A 20,289-nucleotide genomic window follows, 5' to 3' on the forward strand; every position below is an offset into this window, starting at 1 on the left:
GAGTTCGAGGCTAGTCTGACCAATATCGTGAAACCCTGTCTCTACTAGAAGTACAAAAATTAGCCGGTAGCATGCGCCTGTAGTCCCAGCTGCTTGGAAGGCTGAGACATGAGAATTGGTTGAACCCAGGAAGCAGAGGTTACAGTGAGCCGAGATCGTGCCACTGCACTGCACTCCAGCCTGGGCAACAGAGCGAGACTCAGCTTCAAAAAAAAAAAAAAAAAAGAACTTTCTAATATTTAGTGATTGTCAAAGAAAAGCTTTGGCAAGATTATCTAAAGCACAGGACAGACAATCCTTTGGCACTGGAGGAGAATTAAGTCTTCTTCAGTCTGAGATTCTGTAATGCTATAGAACTCGGTGCTGAGCTAGGTAGACACCAGTAATTCAGAATTTTAAATCCCCCATTACTTTGGTCAACAATACAAACAAGAGCAACACTTGACATTTGTCTCAACTTTAAAAACAAAAACCAGTAAGCAACAATTAAATGGAATAGAAAGTAAACACACTATTGAGTTTGACAAATTTATTGGTACTTTAGTAAAGACATTCATCTCAGTCATTTCTCTCTCCCAGCTTGACCTTAGGTTAATATTTCATTTGGGTCAAGAAAATAATACGTAGGAGAGGTATGTTATTTTAACAAACAGGAAAATGGACAAAAAATGGATAGTTTGCCTACATTAAAGTAAGTTAAATTCATGTATCTTGATATAATTAAATCATGTAAGAACTAAGAGTTCTATATACATTTCCATCGTTTTACTTGGGCTTATTCTAAACTTAAATGCTAGTGAACAAAATGTTAGGAATATACACAGGCTGCTTCTCTGGAGTTATTACCAACTAAAAGACCTCAGCAAGCAGTTACCACCAATAAAACAATCTGAAGCTGCCTCCAAATATAATATTGTAGGAGTTTTCAAGGAAATTTGTATACTGTATGCTTCTTTTGTCTGTGACTATGCTTTTAAAGATGTGTTTAACTGTCACATTTAAAAAAAAGTTCATATACAATACAAAAATACAAAACAAACACCCTACAATACACAAATCTAACAAAGTACATGTGGTGAGATTCCAAAAAATGTTTGAAGATGCATTTTCTTTCCTTCAATTTCAGTAATCTAAAATGTGCTTTTTCAGAGGCCATTGGTCAATATGTACGTATTTAACATAAACCATACAATTTTACTAGTAAGAAAGCCGATAGTTAAGTTCAATTCAAATTGGAGTTCACAAGTTAGTAATTTAAATCCTTAGACAAGGCTACAGAAAGTGCATCTTCTTGTTTTCCATCTTCATACAATGTTGTTTTTTTTTTTTGGTGTTTATACCTTTTAAAAACTAAAAACAGCCAAATATTTAAGCAATATGTACATTTAAATTTTTGGTGGTGGTTTGTGTTTTAAAAGAAACAGCTTCCTTATGATTTGCCTCAAGTTCTGGTGGAAATGCTTACAGGACCTAGCTAATAAACAAAAAACAGGAGAAGCACATTCAAAATACTGATTTACTTTGGTAGCAAATGGTTTTTCTTTGAAGACTAATGAAGATAGACAAGACCCATTAAGGTGAAGTGGGCTATTTCAAATATTCAACAGTTCATATTAAAAAAAAAAAAATTCTTTTAAGAGCTAAGCATCTGTATCCACTGATAGCAATGCAATATCTAGTTTATGATGACTTGAAACAAAACAAATGCCCATAAGGAAAAAAGCTGTATTTTATCTAAATTTACTTTCAGTGAATAGTTCAGTAACATCTTCCTCCCAATACAACACTCCCTCTCTCTATAAGGCTGTTCCTGGGAGCCAGACAAGTTTAGGTAATAAGGGAGTTAAGAGAGTAACTGCTTGCAGTTTTAAATAGACAATAACTTTTTGCTTCCCTCTTAATGTGCTAATAGTTGTGTCTAAAAAAATATGCAATTCTTAAAAAGGTACCATTTCTGATTTATTATCTGTAACCTTTGGAAACTAATCACATGAAACTACAAAATTAGCAAATGTCTTGAAATCTGTATATAAAACATAAATTACCTCTAATTTCAAACTCTCATTTATTAGTGTACCACTCAATCTTTTAAAAAAATGAAAAAGAAAAAAAAAGCGGCTCCAAAGATAGTCTTATACCATTCTTTAAAAAAGGAAACTGTTCCTTTTAACTTTACACCCACCCCACACCCCAATTTCAAAACATCATTTAATTGTCTTGGTCATGGACATTTCCAAGATGAGATTTTATATTTCGCTCCCACAGCTTCTGGTTATCAGAAAACCCATGTTTTCCTTTATTGAAGGAGTTTGGTCCAGCTGATGTTGGTGTATCCCTGTGTTAACAGAAAGAAAATTTATTTAAAATGCTATATAAAGCCTTTCAGGTTATGATTTTGATTCATTCAATACAGGTTTGTTTAGCACCTATTATAAACACAGACTGAACACTGGAAGCCCCTACAGAGCTTTTTAAAAATACACTTCACAGGCCAGGCACGATGCTGATGCCTGTAATCCCAGCAATTTGGGAGCCCGAGGCAGGCAGATTACCTGAGGTCAGGAGTTTGAGACCAGCCTGGCCAACATAGTGAAGCCCTGTCTCTACTAAAAACACAAAAATTAGCCAGGCTCGGTGGCACATGCCTGTAGTCCCAGCTACTTGGGACTCTAAGGCAGGACAACTGCTTGAACCTGGGAGGCAGAGGTGGTAGTGAGCCGAGATCACGCCACTGCACTCCAGCCTGGGCAACAGAGCAAGACTTCATCACAAACAAACAAACAAAAAAACAAACAAAAAAACACTTCACAGACACAGTTCTAGAATTTCAGGTCCAGCAGGCCTAAACTGGGGGTGGGGATAAATCTGTAGTTTTAACAAACATTTAAGGTAATTCTGATACACAGCTAAGTGTGGCAACCACTACAGTTTTAAAAACTGTTGCCTCCCAGCCACAGCAACATGGTGAGACCTTGTCTCTACAAAAAATTAAAAAATTAGTCAGGTGTGGTGTTGTGCACCTGTGGTTCCAGCTGCTCAGGAGGCTGAGGTGGGAGGATTGCCTGAGCCCAGGAAGTCAAGGCTGCAGTGAGCTATGATCACACCACTGCACTCCAACCTGAGTGACAGAGCTAGATCCTATCTTAAAAAAACAAAACAAAACAAAACAAAAACCCACCAAAACCAAAACAAAACAAAAAAACAAATCTGTTGCCTATAACCTATTAATACCATTATGAAGTCAATGTGATAGCTGGCCACCAGCATTTGTAAAAAAATGAAATAGAAGAAAAACATGAAGATATATTACACATAGAAAGGTTCAGTGTCATTTTATGAACTTCTACTTCAATTATTTATGTTTAAATATATTAACATATGTGCTAGGTGTTTAGGCAAGACAACAATATCACATGTACTTCCAACTTTAAGCTCAGTATGAAAGGAAGGCATGCAGGTACCCAATGGGACTGACTCTACTTGAATCACATGATGAAAGTCTGAAAACTTATGCCTGTGTATAGATTTAGCACTTAGCATTATCATACTGGTAGTTAATTAGGAAAAGGAAAAAGATTTGGCACTCAGTTCTTTGTGAGTTCATACATTTGGAAGAAATGGGGACACAGTATGGGGCTGATGTGGAATTAAAGTTTCTTACTAATCTCTAAGCTATCCACTAATGCACACAGACAGGAAACTGAACATCGTGTTAACTTAAAATTAATGTTATCTCCATGACAACAGCAACAATAGAGAAAATTAAAATACTTTCATTTGTCTTATTTTGGTATTTGGCATATAAGTCATTAAAGAGAAAAAGAAATGTAAGATAAAGTGGTAGAAATGATATCATAAATGAAGTGGCTGGGTATGGTGGCTCACACCTATATTCCCAACACTCTGGGAGGCTGAGGCAGGACTGCTTGAGGCCAGGAGTTTGAGACCAGCCTGGGCAATATAGCAAGATCCTGTCTCTACTTAAAAATTTTTTAAAAAAGTAAAGTGACTGAAAGCCATTTGTTTTGTACCAGGAAAAATTTTGAAATCAGAAACATTTCTCATAGCTATTTCTTATTTGAAAAAAAAGGCTGGGCGTGGTGGCTTACACCTGTAATCCCAGCACTTTGGGAGGCTGAGGTGGGGAGATCACTTGAACTCAGGAGTTAAGAGACCAGCCTGGGCAACATAGTGAGACCCTGTCTCTACTAAAAATAAAAAAAATCAGCTGGGTGTGGTGGCATATGCCTGTGGTCCCAGCTACTTGAGAGGCTGAGGTGGGAGGGTCGTTTGAGCGTGGGAGATTGAGGCTGCAGTGAGCTGTGATTGTGCCACAGCATTCCAGCCTGGGCAACAGAGTAAGACCCAGTCAAGAAGTAGTCTTAAATTATTGTTATGTCTTATGATACTCATTTTCTCTAACTGTGAGACTAAATAAGATCAGTGATAGTTCACAGAATAATTACAGTTATCTTTCTTCATGAGGCTTGATCCATGTCTTACTCATCTTCAAAATCCTAATTAATCATCTGGTACACAGAAAATGCTTTTAAAAACTATTCTGCCCAAATGCACAAGAAAAGCCTCAACACTCCTTTAAGTTAGTGCTTGCCAAAAAAAGAAAACAATTCAAAAAATATAAACAACAACAAAAAAGAAAAGTCTGAACTCTAAGAAATCATGTGCAAGTTATTTTTGTTCTTAATTCACCTTTGTAACTTTCTGTAATATTTATGAAAAATTATAATACCTTCCAATATTCTTCATCCTCATCTTTGCTTCTGGAGGCATTTCCTCTGGTTCACTCTAAAGAAAAAAGTAAGTAAACCACGATAACTGCATACAAACTTATTAAATTCCTGATTACTAATATGCTAAATTTTATATCTAAGTCTTTTAGCATTTTCACCACTGTAAATTTTGATAAAAGGAGAAAATTAGTGATTTACCTTAACTACATTTAAAAAATAAATGCCTGTCTTCTAGGGTGCTGATTTTGCATAAAGAAAAAAAACTGCTGAAAAAACAAACATTCTAGAACTAAAACCATTTAGCTACTAAATGCTACACACCGTGTTAAATGTTTTTATATGTCCTATCCCTTAAAAATCCTAACATAATCGCATGAGGGAGGTATGATTATCATCATTCATATTTTGCAGGTGAGGTAACAAAGTTAACTCGCTCAAGGAAACAAAGAGAATGAATAGCAAAAGAGTTTGACACCAAAGCAAAGGTTCTTAACCACTTTAATGTACTGCTCTTCAAAAATACCGATTACAATAAAGACATCTTGAAAGCTCATTCCTGGCTGGGTGCGGTAGCTCACACTTGTAATCCTAGCACTTTGGAAGGCAGAGGTGCGTGGATCACCTGAGGTCAGGAGTTCAAGACCAGCCTGGCCAACATGGTGAAACCCCGTCTCTACTAAAAATACAAAAAAATAGCCAGGTGTGGTGGTGCATGCCTGTAATCCTAGCTACTCAGGAGGCTGAGGCAGGAGAATTGCTTGAATCCGGCAGGCAAAGGTTGCAGTGAGCCGAGATCATGACACTGCACTCCAGCCTGGGTGACAAGAGCGAAACTCTGTCTCAGAAAAAAAAAGAGAAAAAGAGAGCTCATTCCTTACTTTTTCTATACTTATAGTTGTTGAAAATTGTGGGGAAAGTTCCTTTCAAACGTAAATTTTCACGTATAAATGCTGCTGCTTAGCTAACTACTACTTTTTAAAAGGGTGTTGATCCAGCTTAAAGGGGCTTCTACTGGTTAAATCTGTGACAATCTGAGCATAATAACCTATTGAATAAAGTAAGATTCCATGAGTATACACTTAAATAAATAAAATTTAAGCATGATAAGAAGCTCTTCCTTACAGTAATAGACAGTTAATAGATGCAGAAAGAATGACAGAATCAGAAAAATCATCATTTGGCAAATCTTATAATTCTGGTGAGAATTATCAACAGATGTTAACACTAGTGAGTAAACGTCCTCAATCATATTATTTTCACATATTCTCAAAGCCTATCCCCACAAAATAAATTTCAATTACAAAAGGTAGAATAGTAATTTGACAGTGAAGAAATCTGGCAGGCAGCACTTTAACCAAATGATCGAAGTTAACAATGTTAGTGATGGGGTATGTTGGCCGCATGTACTCCCTGATATGATGCACTGATAACTTGGCATCACTTCTGTGGTATTTGTGCCTAAAGAAACATGAAACTCATCATGAGGAAACATCAGACAAATCCAAATTGAGGGGGTTTATATAAAATAACTGGCCTGTACTCTTCAAAAATGTTAACACCATGAAATACATATAAAGACTCAAGAATTTGTCCAAATTAGACTACACATATGTAACAACTGGAAAAATATTTTAAAATTTCAAAATTAACTAATTAAGTGGCTATCCTCTTTGTTCAGTATATTTCAAACTCAAATATATATCTAAGGTTACTTATGATCTCCAAAAAAAAAAAAGGAAGATTTCAGATACATGTTTTTTAAATCTACGAGACAGTTTATCCTTTATTACTGTTACAGCAGAAAGAATGTTGTCTAAATGCATCCGAAATTTATTTAAAAGCAGGGAAAGCAGTAGGGTATGATGCAAAGAACAAGAAACCAGAAGACCTAAAAGACAACATGTGTGTGCACTGGCATGTGCTCATGCATATTTGATTTCTCCATTTTCATTTTTTTTGGAGATGGAGTCCTGCTCTGTTGCCCAGGCTGGAGTGCAGTGGTGTGATCTTGCCTCACTGCAACCTCCACCTCCTGGGTTCAACCGATTCTCCTGCCTCAGCCTCCCGAGTAGCTGGGATTACAGGCTCATGCCACCACGCCCAGCTAATTTTTTGTATTTTTAGTAGAGACAGGGTTTCACCATGTTAGCCAGATGGTCTTCATCTCCTGACTTCGTGATCCACCTGCCTCAGCCTCCCAAAGTACTGGGATTACAGGCATGAGCCACCACGTCCGGTCAATTTCTCCATTTTCAAAATAGGAATAAATATATCACACAACTCACAAATTAAGGGTAAAATAATGTGAAAAGATATCCAAATTGTTAGGCATTCGAAGTAAGCCACTGTTGTAATGTAGGTGCTTACAATTTCCAACCTCTGCACTTTTGTACGTATTCCCTGCATCCTGTATCATTCTTCCCTCCTACAATCTGTACATATCTGAATGGGTTGAATCAAATGGTACCTAATTTCTTAAGATTGTTAGAGATGCCAAGAACTTTAAATATTATTTAAGTCAGTGCTTCTCAAACTTAATTCAGTTCTTCTAACTGCCAGTCTAGTGGTCTTTCACATGCTGCTGCATCTAGGATCTGGCATTTACTCCTTTTCTCAATTTCCACAGTATCATTTATTCAGGTACTTTCGATTTTTATCTTGTACTGTTTTACATTTAAGTCTGCCCTACTAGGCTGAGTTCCTAGGGGAATGTTTCTGATTTATCTTTATAACATCACAGTGGCTAACATACAGAAAGCACTCAAATGGAGAGAATAAGTGAAAGTCCGAGAGAGAATACACTGATGACTATAGTAATTTTCTGCTTATTGATTTGGGCTCCAATCATTCCATAATTATCCTTGCTCAAAATTCTTCTACAAAACTCTCCAGTTCAGTCAAATGCAGCTACTCAGTATTTACTACTTGTGACTTGAAAATTGACAGTCTGGCTTACAAAAGTATTTCTTTTCTTTTTTTTTTTTTTTTGAGATGGAGTTTTGCTCTTATTGCCCAGGCTGGGGTGCAATGGCGCGATCTCGGCTCACCGCAACCTCCGTCTCCCAGGTTCAAGCAATTCTCCTGCCTCAGCCTCCTGAGTAGCTGGGATTACAGGCATGTACCACCATGCCCAACTAATTTTATATTTTTAGTAGAGACAGGGTTTCTCTATGTTGAGGCTGGTCTCGAACTCCTGACCTCAGGTGATCTGCCCGCCTCAGCCTCCCAAAGTGCTGGGATTACAGGCGTGAGACACCGCACCTGGCCACAAAAGTATTTCTTGATTCACTAAAACCCTGCCTAATGTTTTAGTATCTACTTCATATATATTCTTCCCAAATCACTCCAGTCCTCTGAATATATAAAGTCTCATCCACATAGAACATATAGCTGTGTGGTGGCTCACACCTATAATCCCAGCATGTTGGGAGGCCAAGGCTGAGGATCACTTGAGCCCAGGAGTTTGAGACCAGCCTAGGCAATATGGTGAAACTCTACAAAAAACACAAAAATTAGCTGACCATGGTGGGGCATGCCTATGGTCCAGCTACTTGGAGGGCTGAGGTGGGAGGATCACTTGAGCCTGGGAAGTCAAGGCTACAGTGAGCTGTGATTATGCTACTGCTCTCCGGCCTAGGCAACAAAGCGAGACTCTCTCTCTCTCTCTCACACACACACACACACACACACACACACACGAATATACGCCCACATATGCTTTTGGGAACAACTACTGATGTATCCTGAAACACTTAATTGTTACGCAATGATGTCACATCATGAGTGGGGGTTAAGTTTTAATGTCAGAGTCTAACACAAAAACATGTCAGAATTACGCTTGAAACTTCCTAACATCAGTCAGAATTATGCTTGTCATTCATAACATGGGAAGGTAGCGACACTGTGAGGGGCATGAGGAAACTGGGACTAAGAGACAGTCAGATAAGCATCTCATGATCATTCTGGACCACATGCTTTTTGAGTAGAACTTCTGGCAGAATCACCTGCACTATTTAATTGTATCCCTCCTAGGGATATGGGAAGTGAGCACAATAGCTGACTTTTTTTTTTTTGCTGAGACAGAGTCTTGCTCTGTTGCCCAGGCTTAAGTGCCGTGGTGCGATCTTGGCTCACTGCAACCTCCGTCTCCTGGGTTCAAGCGATTCTCCTGCCTCAGCCTCCCGAGTAGCTGGGATTACAGGTGCTTGCCAGCATGCCTGGCTAATTTTTGTATTTTTAATAGAGATGGGGTTTCACCATATTGGCCAGACTGGTCTTCAACTCCTGACATCAAGTGATCCACTGGCCTCAGCCTCCCAAAGTGCTAGGATTACAGGCATGAGACACCACGCCCAGCCAACAGTTGGCTTTTTAAAGTTGAATGCATGCATAATGTATCATTACTGAAGACCCCAGCTATAAAAATTATTAAGGCAACAGTATTGAATTTTTTTTTTTGGATCCTACATACTTCCTAGCACAAATTACTCATAATAAACATTTGTTGATTTCATCCTTAAGCTTCTTGCCCCCAAAGTCAACAATATTCTAAAATAATCCTACAACCAAATAAAATGCAAAAACAGAACATCCAGTTTTTATGGATGTCACACACACACAAAAAAACTACTATAAAGAAAATTCATTAATACTATTAAAACCTATAATTTGCCACTAATACCTTCCTTAAATAACTGGTTAAAGTAAAAAAACAAAACTGGATATCAACTTACATCTTCATCTTCATTAAAAGCTGCTGCTACTGAAAGAGTTTTTGGAGCAAGAGTTGGAACAGTTTCTTTAGGCTTCTGAAGAAGAAACATATTAAAAAGAATATCATGTAAGTAACATTTATACAAGCTTGTTTAATGATATGAATAATTTATCTTGAAAAATTTAACTTTATATTTCCATAGAAATTTGTATAGTAACGAACCCAATACTTTGGACAAATCCATTCTCTCTTTTCAAAAATGTGGATTATCAGTAGGTATGTTTTACTTTACTAACTTGTGGTGTTCATTTGTTGCCCTCCTACAAAATATTTTCTAGTTAGGATCTACAATATCACTTACCTAAGGGGTACTTGGTATAGGCAAGAAAAAATGATTAGTAATACCTTCCCATAGTAATGTTAAATACAATGTGCCTTGAAAGCATAAAAGGAATCACGAATCATCTTTCTGTACTAGCCAGCTTTCTGCTCCTAGGCCTATAAACATAATTAATACAAACCATCTCTTCACACTATGTTTTCTGTTTTTGTTTTTGAGACAAAGTCTTGCTCCGTTGCCAAGGCTGGAGTGCAGTGGCACAATCTTGGCTCACTGCAGCCTGTGCCTCCTGGGTTCAAACGATTCTCATGCCTCAGCCTCCTGAATAGCTGGGATTTACAGGTGTGTGCCACCATGCCCAGCGAATTTATTTTGTATATTTAGTAGAGATGAGGTTTCATGTTGGCCAGGCTGGTCTTGAACTCCTGACCTCAAGTGATCTACCCACCTCAGCCTCCCAAGGTGCTCTCTACTAAAAATACAAAAAAACAGCTAGGTGTGGTGGTGAGTGCCTGTAATCCCAGTTACTTGGAAGGCTGAGGCAGGAGAATCGCTTGAACTCAGGAGGCAGAGGTTGCAGTGAGGTAAGAGCACACCACTGCATTCCAGCCTGGGTGACGGTGTGAGACTGCCTCAAAAAAAAAAAAAAAAAAAAAAAAGAAATTAAAAAATAAAAACACCCTTTCCTTGGCTTCTGTAACACTGCTTTTTATTGGTTATTCTCCTAATTTTCCCACCTTTTGTTCTGTCTCTCTCCCTTTCCTGCTGCTCCCCATTTAGAAGATATAGATACCCAGGCGGGCACAGTGGCTCACGTCTGCAATCTCAACACTCTGGGAAGCTGAGGCAGGAGGGCTGCTTGAGACCAGGAGTTCCAGGCCAGCCTGCTCAACACAGCAAGTCCCTTACCTCTAAAAAAAAAATGTTTTTTTAATTAGCAGACAACCAGAATTTTGAATTGTCAGTGATCTTTCCTTCTCTGGTCAATTTCATTCATTCCTAGTTTTAACTACCAAATCCTATGTCTACCCCTAAACGGGTTATCATCTGCCTAGTGGGCAGCTCCACTTAGGAGCTCCCCTAGGTACTTTAGTTTCAAAGTGTTCGAAAGTACTCAAATCAGAAAATCTTTTCCTCAACTTGTAAGGTCCTATTGATTAGACATCTATTAAGTAAACTTAATTCTCCCTCTGCCTTTTCAATCATGCCATCACACTACCAACTTAAGGTCCTTAGCATTTACCTGCCGGGACTACTGTCAGAAATACATCTCCTGGCCAGGCACAGAGGCTCATGCTTGTAATCCCAGCACTTTGGGAGGCCTAGGCAAGTGGATCACTTGAGGTCAGGAGTTCAAGATCAGCCTGGCCAACAAGGCGAAACCCTCTCTCTACTAAAAATACACACACACACACACATACACACACACACGCTGGATATGGTGGTGATGCACGCCTGTAGATCACACCTTTGCACTCCAGCCTGGGTGACAGAGTGAGACTCTGTCTCAAAAAAACAAAAAACAAAACAAAAAACAAAAAACATCTCCTGACCCTTCTTTCTTTTTTGAGACAAGGTCTTACTCTGTCATCCAGGATGGAGTGCAGTGGTGCAGTCTTGTCTCATTGCAGCCTTGACCTCCCTGGGTCAAGTGATCCTCCCACCTCAGCCTCTCAAGGAGATGGGACTATAGGTGCACCCTGCCAAGCCTGGCTCATTTCTTATTTTTGAGACACAGTCTTGCTCTGTCACCGAGACTGAAGTGAAATGGGATGATCTCAGCTCACTACAACCTCCACCTCCTGGGTTCAAGCAATTCTCCTGCCTCAGCCTCCCAAGTAAGTGGGATTACAGGTGTGTGCCACCACGCCTGGCTAATTTTTTGTATTTTTAGGTAGAGATGGGGTTTTGCTATGCTGGCCAGGCTGGTCTCGAGCTCCCAGCTTCAAGAGATCCACCGACTTGGCCTCCCAAAGTGCTGGGATTAGAGGCCTGAGCCACCGCGCCCAGCCTTGTTTATTTTTTGTAGAGAAGAGATCTCACTATGTTGCCCAGCCTGGTCTCAAACTACTGAGCTTAAGCAATCCTGCCTCAGCCTCCCAAAGTGCTGTAATTATAGGTGTGAGCCACTGTACCTGGCCCCCCACTTTCTGCATCCTCTTCCTACCAACCATCTATATGGCACCACAGTGATGCTTCTGGGATGCAAATCTGTTTAAGTCTTGAGACTCATTATGGAATAAAAGTTCTTAAATTCGGTCTCATGGTCTAATTTTGGGGGCTGTTTACCCATTTCCCCACCAAACCCTGTCCAAATACTAATGATTTTCTCAATGTACCGTAACCGCCTTTGCATGAAATGCCCTTGTGCTCCTGCCTATATTTAAGTCCAACTCAAAGATCACTTCATCAGTAAAATCTTCTCTGACCTGCTGAAACAAAATTAACCATCCTTTCTTTTATATCACACACATTTTTAAAAAATAGGTGTTTTCTTTTGAAGGAATACAACATGTTCAGTTGTATGCATAGTAACTCTAGAAACACCCTTAATTTTTAAAGATGTCATGTATTTAACGTTGTGGACACAAATAAGCATTTGTTGGTGGATTAACTATCCTCATATAATCAATCCAGCACTTTCAATTATTTTTTAATATTCTACACTTCACCCCCCCAATAAGACTGTGTTTACACTGTAGTTTATCTTATTTTTGAGACAGTCTCACTCTGTCGCTAGGCTGGAGTGCAGTGGCGCGATCTCGGCTCACTGCACCTCTGCCTCCCAGGTTCAAGCGATTCTCTTGCCTCAGCCTCCCGAGTAGCTGGGACTACAGGAGCATGCAACCACATCCAGCTAACTTTTGTATTTTCAGTAGAGATGGGGTTTCACCATGTTGGCCAAGATGCTCTTGATCTCTTGACTTTGTGATCCACCCACCTTGGCCTCCCAAAGTGCTGGGAATACAGACGTGAGCCACCACGCCCAGTCTTGCAGTTTATTTTATAAAAACAGATTTGTTTTCCAAAACTAAAAAGTTTTACTGAGTAGTTTTTTCAAAATATAACCCTCCCACCCCAAATTATCGGAAATTACTAATCATGTCAATTATTTATAGAGTAGGCCGGGCGCGGTGGCTCACACCTGTAATTCCAGCACTTTGGGAGGCTGAGGTGGGCAGAGCACCTGAGGTCGGGAGTTCGAGACCAGCCTGACCAGCATGGAGAAGCCCCGTCTCTACTGAAAATACAAAATTAGCAGGACGTGGTGGTGCACGCCTGTAAACCCAGCTACTCGGGAGACTGAGGCAGGAGAATCATTTGAATCCCGGAGTCAGAGATTGTGGTGAGCTGAGATCGCACCACCGCACTCCAGTCCGGGCAATGGGAGTGAAACTGTCTTAAAAAAATAAAAAAAAGAAAGACGGGCCCAGCTCGGTGTCTCATGCCCATAATTCCAGCACTCTTGGAGGCCGAGGCGGGCAGATCACCTGAGGTCAGGAGTTTGAAACCAGCCTGGCCAACGTGGTGAAATCCTCTCTCTACTAAAAATACAAAAATTAGCCAGACGTGGTGGCGCGCACCTATGGTCCCAGCTACTCAGGAGCCTGAGGTACAAGAATCGCCTGAACCCAGGAGGCAGAAGTTGCAGTGAGCTGAGATTGCGCCACTGCACTCCAGCCTGGATGACAGAGTAAGACACTCCATCTCCAAAAAAATAAATAAATAAAATAAAATAAAAATAAATTTAAAAAAAGAAAGTAGGGATTTAGATTTAGGGACTATGTTCATGCACAGTAAAATCTATTCTCAAGGGGACATCTATAGTAGAAGTACAGCTGAGAATATATATTTAATATACTGCCTATCAAAAAACATTAAATATTTATGCAGTTAGGTCTATACAAGTTTTATAACTACATATTAAACATAAAGAATCAGCTGAAATACAGAAATAGAGTAATGAAGTAAGGATGTTATAAGCTCAATGTTTTTTGTTCAGACTGAATTTTTAAAAAAATAGAAATAGAAAAAGGGAAAACAGAGCAGAGTGAGGGTGGGGATTCTAAGTAATAATAGCTTTGCAAAATGAGAATAGCCCAAATATACTGACTGCTCCAGACCATATTTTTAAGATCTTTGAATAAACATCTAATGTAGAATAAAGTTATGCACATCTGGCAATTGAGCATTAACTTTCACAGCACAGATACAAATAACCAACTCAAAGGCAATTTTAGGATTTTTCTCCTCATACAAGAATGTAACCATTTTCCAAAGCCAACAGCAATACACTATTTAAGTCACTTCCTTTTCCCTTAAATAAGAGATCTATTTGGTTGAAGGTTATGAAATTTTCATACTATAGGTCAGAAACAAATATCTACAACTTTATATGCTTCAAATTAATATTTCAAACACTTCCAGAGGTTCCATGGTTAATAAGTATTAATCTAAGGCTTACATCTTAAAACAAAGGATCAAATATTGACCTGTAAAAGACTACCCATTTGTAGTTCCAAAGTAAGATAATTACATAGATCTTTTACCAAGCAATACCTTACTAATATTAATCTTTTAAGATATAAATAACTGATTTCTCAGTATTATTTTTAATACTACAGGCACTGAAAGATAACAAAATAAACTTTGGAAAATCTTTCTGAAAATATTTTTCAGAGGATTTGCTCAACTTAGAAAAAAGATTTTTATTTTTATTTTTTGTAGGGATAGATCTTGCCATGTTGCCCAGACTGGTCTGAAACTCCTGGGCTCAAATGATCCTCCCACTTTGGCCTCCCAAAGTTTTCAGATTACAGGTATGAGCCACTGTGCCCAGCCAACTTAGAAAAATTCTAAGTTTATTATTTTATAAATCATATTCCCTATAATAGTTGTTCCTTCTAATAGTCCAAATCTTTGTTTCTTACCAGCTTTATTGAGATAAAATTCATTCAGACCCTTCTTAAACAGGGCGCTGATCATCTAAGTTCATAGGTCAAAGATTAGTTCTCAAACAATGTACCTTTTCACCCTTAATTTACCAGAACCTAGTAAATGTCACATTTCCAAAGCAAATCCTTAAGATCCATTACAAACATCATATATGAAATAACAACTCACACTTGATCCAAGTTTGATGGATATGGCTGATGCTTTCTTTGTCGTCTGACTACCTATGGCAAATCCAAACTTGGAGATCTTTGTAGGCTTTGTTGGGAGGTCGGCAGCTTCTTCTTCAGCTGATCGCTTCTCAGCGCTGCGACTGGAACTTTCCCCTCCATTACTGGAAGAAACAGTCTTAGTTTTCACAGGTTTTTCTGCTTCTTCTTCAGGTCCTGGTGAAGTCGAAACAACTTACCAAGATGAGCTATTTTTACTTAGCAGATTGATGGGAGCAGCAACCTCAAAAAGCATCGTTATAAGGAAGATACCTCTGCAGTTGTCACCTACTGACCCACCAGTCTCTTCCACTGTTTGTTAGAGTATACAGCAGGAACTGAGAGTGTGTGGCAGCAGAAGAGGCTCCCATGAATTAACTAGCATCAAATACAGAGCAATTTAAAATTATAAACACAGAGTTCACAAAAAGTAAAGACCCTTCAACTAAACACTACAATTTGCACAATAATCTGGTTATCTGTGGAATTTTGCTTTTTAGAAATCAGATCTATCTAACATCTTTTACACTTAGTAGTTTGTGAGCAATCAGTCACATGGTAAAAGAATATACTTGGATAACAGATTATAATATTCTTCAGTAATGCAGTAATAATCATACAAAGTACCTAGTTATAAACAGGCCCATTATTACCCAAATGACAATGTTAATACAGCCTAGTTATTTTCTTGAGTGATATGTTCCTCATGTAAATCTCACACAATCTTAGGAGTTGAAAAGGAACTTCAAGGTCACTCCCTCTTGAGAAATTTAATTCTACTCTGACAATTTGGTTATTACCTGTTTTAAGCTACCCATAAGAACTATTTAAAAAAAAAATCTTACTTTGGTTTATATCTTAGATTTTTTCATGAAAAATGAGTTAATCATAATTTCAAACAGTAGAAAGCATACATATGTAGGTTTGGAAGGCAAAATGTCTTGCTAATTTTGCTTCTGTTTGTATGAAGTCAATGATGAAATTAGTTCACATTCTGACTTTCTTGGGTCTGTTATGTAAGACTAAGAACATATCAGGCGATAAGACAGAAGAAGGCTGGCTGATCATTAAAAATTTTATTTTCTTTCCCCAGTTTGCCCATTCACCATGTAGGATGTATTCTGCTACACTGGATCAAGAGCTTATTTATGGAGAAAAAGAAGATGCTCCAAAAGATGGCCTTGATAACAGTTAAGAAAGCAGGACACAGAGCTAGAATGGGGAGAAAAAAAGTCAAACACAAATAGACTGACAAGCAAAGGATTAAAGATCAGAGGCTACAGATCTAGATCTATATAGTTTTGGACTAATGGGGTCTCTAGATTTATAAGAACTTTGAACAAAACATTTGATTCTGTTTAGATGAAAAGTAAAAGAAACTCTTTATTCTCTTTGGACAAGGAGTAAAAGTTGTAAAGTCAGTATAGGGGAGGGAAATTAAGCAGGATTATGTTTTGGGATTTCCCTAAGAGACAAAGATAGCACTGAAATGGTTGCTTGAGGTGCCATTCTCTTATTTATATATAAAATCACAAAAGCACCTGAAAAATTAAAGAATCAAGATTGCTATTCAACAGCTGAAAAATGGAACTCAATTTACAAAGCACAGAATATCTTTGAAAAAGAGTATGATGCAGTTTTGTCAGAGTCTCAGTTTATAACTAAAAGCACTTATGCTAATTTTATTCTGTATTCTATTTGTAGTTCTAATAAAGTATGACATTTCATAGTGAAACCCAAACAATAACTACTTTCCTGTGACTGACACACAGTTAAAATAAAAATCTCTTTGGCTCTACACATTGGAACAGAGAAACATACAAAAAACCTGCTGGCTTTATATGTAGAAACAATCTATACACCAAAGAATGACTAAATACACAATCAGTTTTTTTAAAAATGAGAAAATCACTTATCAATTTAGAACATAAAACATGGATAAAATAGCAAATCACTAGATTCTTTACTAAGGAATATTTTAATAAAAGGAATTTTATCTAATTTGTATTGAGCAAATAAAACATATAATTAATATGAAATAAAATTACACATGGTACTAGCATTTTTTTTTTCATTGACTAATTGGAGAGGGGTGAGCCTTAGAGCACAAAGGTACGTTACTTTGAAAAATTACCTAGTAAGCTGGGCACAGTGGCTCATGTCTGTAATCCCAGCACTTTGGGAGGCTGAGGCGGGTGGATCACCTGAGGTCAGGAGTTTGAGACCAGCCTGGGCAACGTGGCAAAACCCCGTCTCTACTAAATATACAAATTAAGATGGGCAAGGTGGTGAGCGCCTGTAATCCCAGCTACTCGGGCGGCTGAGGCAGGAGAATCGCTTGAATCCAGGAGGCAGAGGTTGCAGTGAGCTGAGATCACACCACTACACTCCAGCCTGGGCGACAGAGCGTGACTTCATCTCAAAAAAAAAAAAAAGGAAAGAGAGAAAAAATTACCTAATAAGCAAGTTTAAGTCCATAAGGGTACCCTTCATCATCCATTTGTATTCTAGTTGCTTCCTTTTTTGAAAGAAGGGCAGAGCTACCTCTCTAGTATGCACAGAGGTGTGCAGCCTAAATGAGAAGGTGTTCAAGACCCTACTAGTGTCTGGCATAATAAATGTCAATTTCATTCACGCAGTTCTTGGTATAACCAAAAAAGCTTGAGATGGCCATGATTATGTATGACTAGCTCTTCTTCAACATTATTTCTAACGTTATTTCTCCTAACATTTTTTTCAAAGAGCTACACAGATATAACCAAAGAGCAGAGAAAAAAAACTACCAAAGTTTTACCCTATTCTTTAAAGCAGGGAGTTCAAATAAGTAGCTTCTCTCACAGACATAAATTAATGTTGGCCACGCACGGTGGCTCACGCCTGTAATCCCAGCACTTCGGGAGGCCGAGGCAGGCAGATCACGAGGTCAAGAGATTGAAACCATCTGGGCCAACATGGTGAAACCCCATCTCTACTAAAAATACAAAAATTAGCTGGGCGTGGTGGCACAGGCCTGTAGCCCCAGCTACTTGGGAGGCTGAGGCAGGAGAATCACTTGAACTGGGAGGTGGAGTTTGCAGTGAGCCGAGGTTGCGCCACCGCACTCCAGTCTGACGACAGAGCAAGACTCCATCTCAAAAAAAAATAAAAAATAAAAAATAAAATTAATGGAAACTACTCATAAAAAAATACTTATACTTCCAACTCAGTAGACTGCTCAACAGGAATTACAATTCAGAACATTCTCTAGTTAAGCCCCTAAGACAAACTTGACAGTGTTTTCAAAAAAGTGACTGCCACAAAATTACCAATTTAGCAATATCCATGGTATGACATATTTTAATTATGACTCCTCTGCACAATTTCATTAAAAATATCTGACATTCAAAAATGGCTTAAATGTAACAGCACTACTTTCTTGTAACGACAAGGAGACAAATTATATAGAAGTTAAGGGATATTACTTACTCTAAGTTACCACGAAAAAGACCATAATAATTTTTCTGATACCAATTAGCAAAGTAATTTTATACTATTTCTCCCCACATGCTAAAATGGAAACATCAATATTCGTACTGTAGAACTAATAACCCTCAACTAAAAGAATGGCAGATAAATTATACAGTGGATTTATGATGACATTCAAGGTACATTTTGACAGCACATTAAACACATCTGCTACTCTCGGTCAAGACAGTTAACGAGATGGCCTTAAAGTCAACACATGATTCTTTAGACTTTTCCTCAAACTACTTCTAAATTTTTTTGCTTTTCCTCAAACTGCTTTTAAATTTTTATGTAATTTTATCCCACAATTTCCAAGACAATTTTTTTGGGAAAAAAATTCACTAGTGAGAAAGCAGTAGATAGTTTAAATTGTTCTTTCATAAGGTATTTTACTAGTCAAAAAAAAAAAAAAAAAAAAAAGCAGGGGGTGGGGAGGGGAGAGAGATGGAGTTTCAGCTTAACAGAACCGTACGTGTTTTTTTAAGAAGGAAATCCTGGGTCCAAAGTAATTAACATTACACTTAATCTTTTCAATAATTTTTGTTCCCAAGGCAATTCACATGAAACATGTTAGTAGGTCTACTAGTGGCCTTCATATGCTATTAATCGTTTCTATTTTCTCATATTAAATAATTTCCGGAATGATAACTGAGGTGGTCAGAATAGAGAACAATGTTTAAAATACTCTAAAAACATTTTAAACAGCTCGCACGTGTTAAGTCACTTGTCTTGTTACGTGCAAAGAGGGAGGGAGAGATTACATGTTTCTTTTCCTTAACGCACAAGACCCGAATTTAGGGAGTGGAATGGACAGAATAAGGATAGCTGTAACCTGAGTTTAACATCGTAACAAAATACAGGAAGAGTCACGCTAGACTATTTAGTTGCCTAAGTATCTGGCAAGCGGTCAGCTGGCAACAGCCTAAGGGAAATACTTCAAAGAAAGGCAAGCAAACCTTAGCCCTAGACCCCACAGCTTAAACCAGAGGGCAGGCAAAGGCATTCCTCTTCCCCTCCATCACCTCGGCCCACCCTGTCACAGGGTCAGTATTAAACTTGGAACTAAAGGAAAGAGAGCAGGCCGGAGTTGTCCACCTCCTCAGTGAAAAGAGAGCAGCAAGCGTAATTAACTCCTGCGTGGAACTGAGAGGCCGGCACCGTCAGAGACTCGGCCTGCGGCCAGTTCCCGCGGCAACTACTCGGTGGCTTGCACTGTGTGTATGTTTTGTCTCATGAGCGTCTCCGGTGTGTGTGTTTTGTGTGATATGCGTCTCCGGTGTGGCGGTAGCGGCTCCTGCACCGCCGCTCCTGGTCCCACCCCGAGTTCGGTCTCCCTTTCTGGCGCCCATCTCCCTTCTCCTCGAAATCAGGGCCTCCGCTGGGGCCAGGAGGTGACGACCAGTGGCCACCTCTCCCCCGGCAAGGAGGCGATGTGGGCCAGGAGCCCAGCGGGCCGCACCGGGCGTGCCCGAGGCAGGTCTGGGCCCAGCACCTGGCCGGGTGAGGTCCAGGTCCGCCCATTCTCGCCCCACCCCACTCCCCCCACCCTGGGGAGCTCAAAGAAAGGCCCGGAGCATCCCACGCTGCCCGCGACGCTGGGGTTGTGTTCACCTCCGGCGGCTCCAGCTCGCTGCGACTTTTCAGGCTTCTCCTCTCCCGCCTTCCCGTCCGCCATTTTCCCCGCCGCGGCCTCCCTTGCAGCCACGCCAAGGACGTCACGACCCCGCCCAGCAACCATTGAGTTTTTGGGGCCAGCCGGCGTGGTGGCGGCCTAGAGCGGTCCCGAAGAATGAAAAGAGGCCCCCTTCGGAAACGGAA

General features: G+C 39.3%; 1 protein-coding gene across 5 annotated transcripts; it reads right to left on the reverse strand.

The window, feature by feature from the left end:
• Positions 1-514: 514 nt before the first annotated feature.
• Positions 515-20,182, reverse strand: PCNP (PEST proteolytic signal containing nuclear protein). 5 transcript variants are annotated; one of them, XM_065539248.2, is made up of 6 exons: positions 20,083-20,182; positions 17,102-17,225; positions 14,930-15,092; positions 9,485-9,559; positions 4,751-4,806; positions 515-2,335 (listed from the first exon to the last, which is right to left on the reverse strand). In XM_065539248.2, the coding sequence occupies exons 1-6, from the start codon at positions 20,144-20,146 to the stop codon at positions 2,209-2,211; spliced, it is 609 nt and encodes a 202-aa protein (XP_065395320.1). In that variant the 5' UTR covers positions 20,147-20,182; the 3' UTR covers positions 515-2,208. The 5 variants fall into 5 exon arrangements, with proteins under 5 accessions (XP_065395320.1, XP_005548321.2, XP_065395321.1 ...); XM_005548264.5 differs by lacking the exon at positions 17,102-17,225 and having other exon boundaries at positions 14,930-15,144; XM_065539249.2 differs by lacking the exon at positions 4,751-4,806.
• Positions 20,183-20,289: the final 107 nt, after the last annotated feature.

Source organism: Macaca fascicularis, chromosome 2 (assembly GCF_037993035.2).
Source record: "Macaca fascicularis isolate 582-1 chromosome 2, T2T-MFA8v1.1".
NCBI lineage: Eukaryota > Metazoa > Chordata > Mammalia > Primates > Cercopithecidae > Macaca > Macaca fascicularis.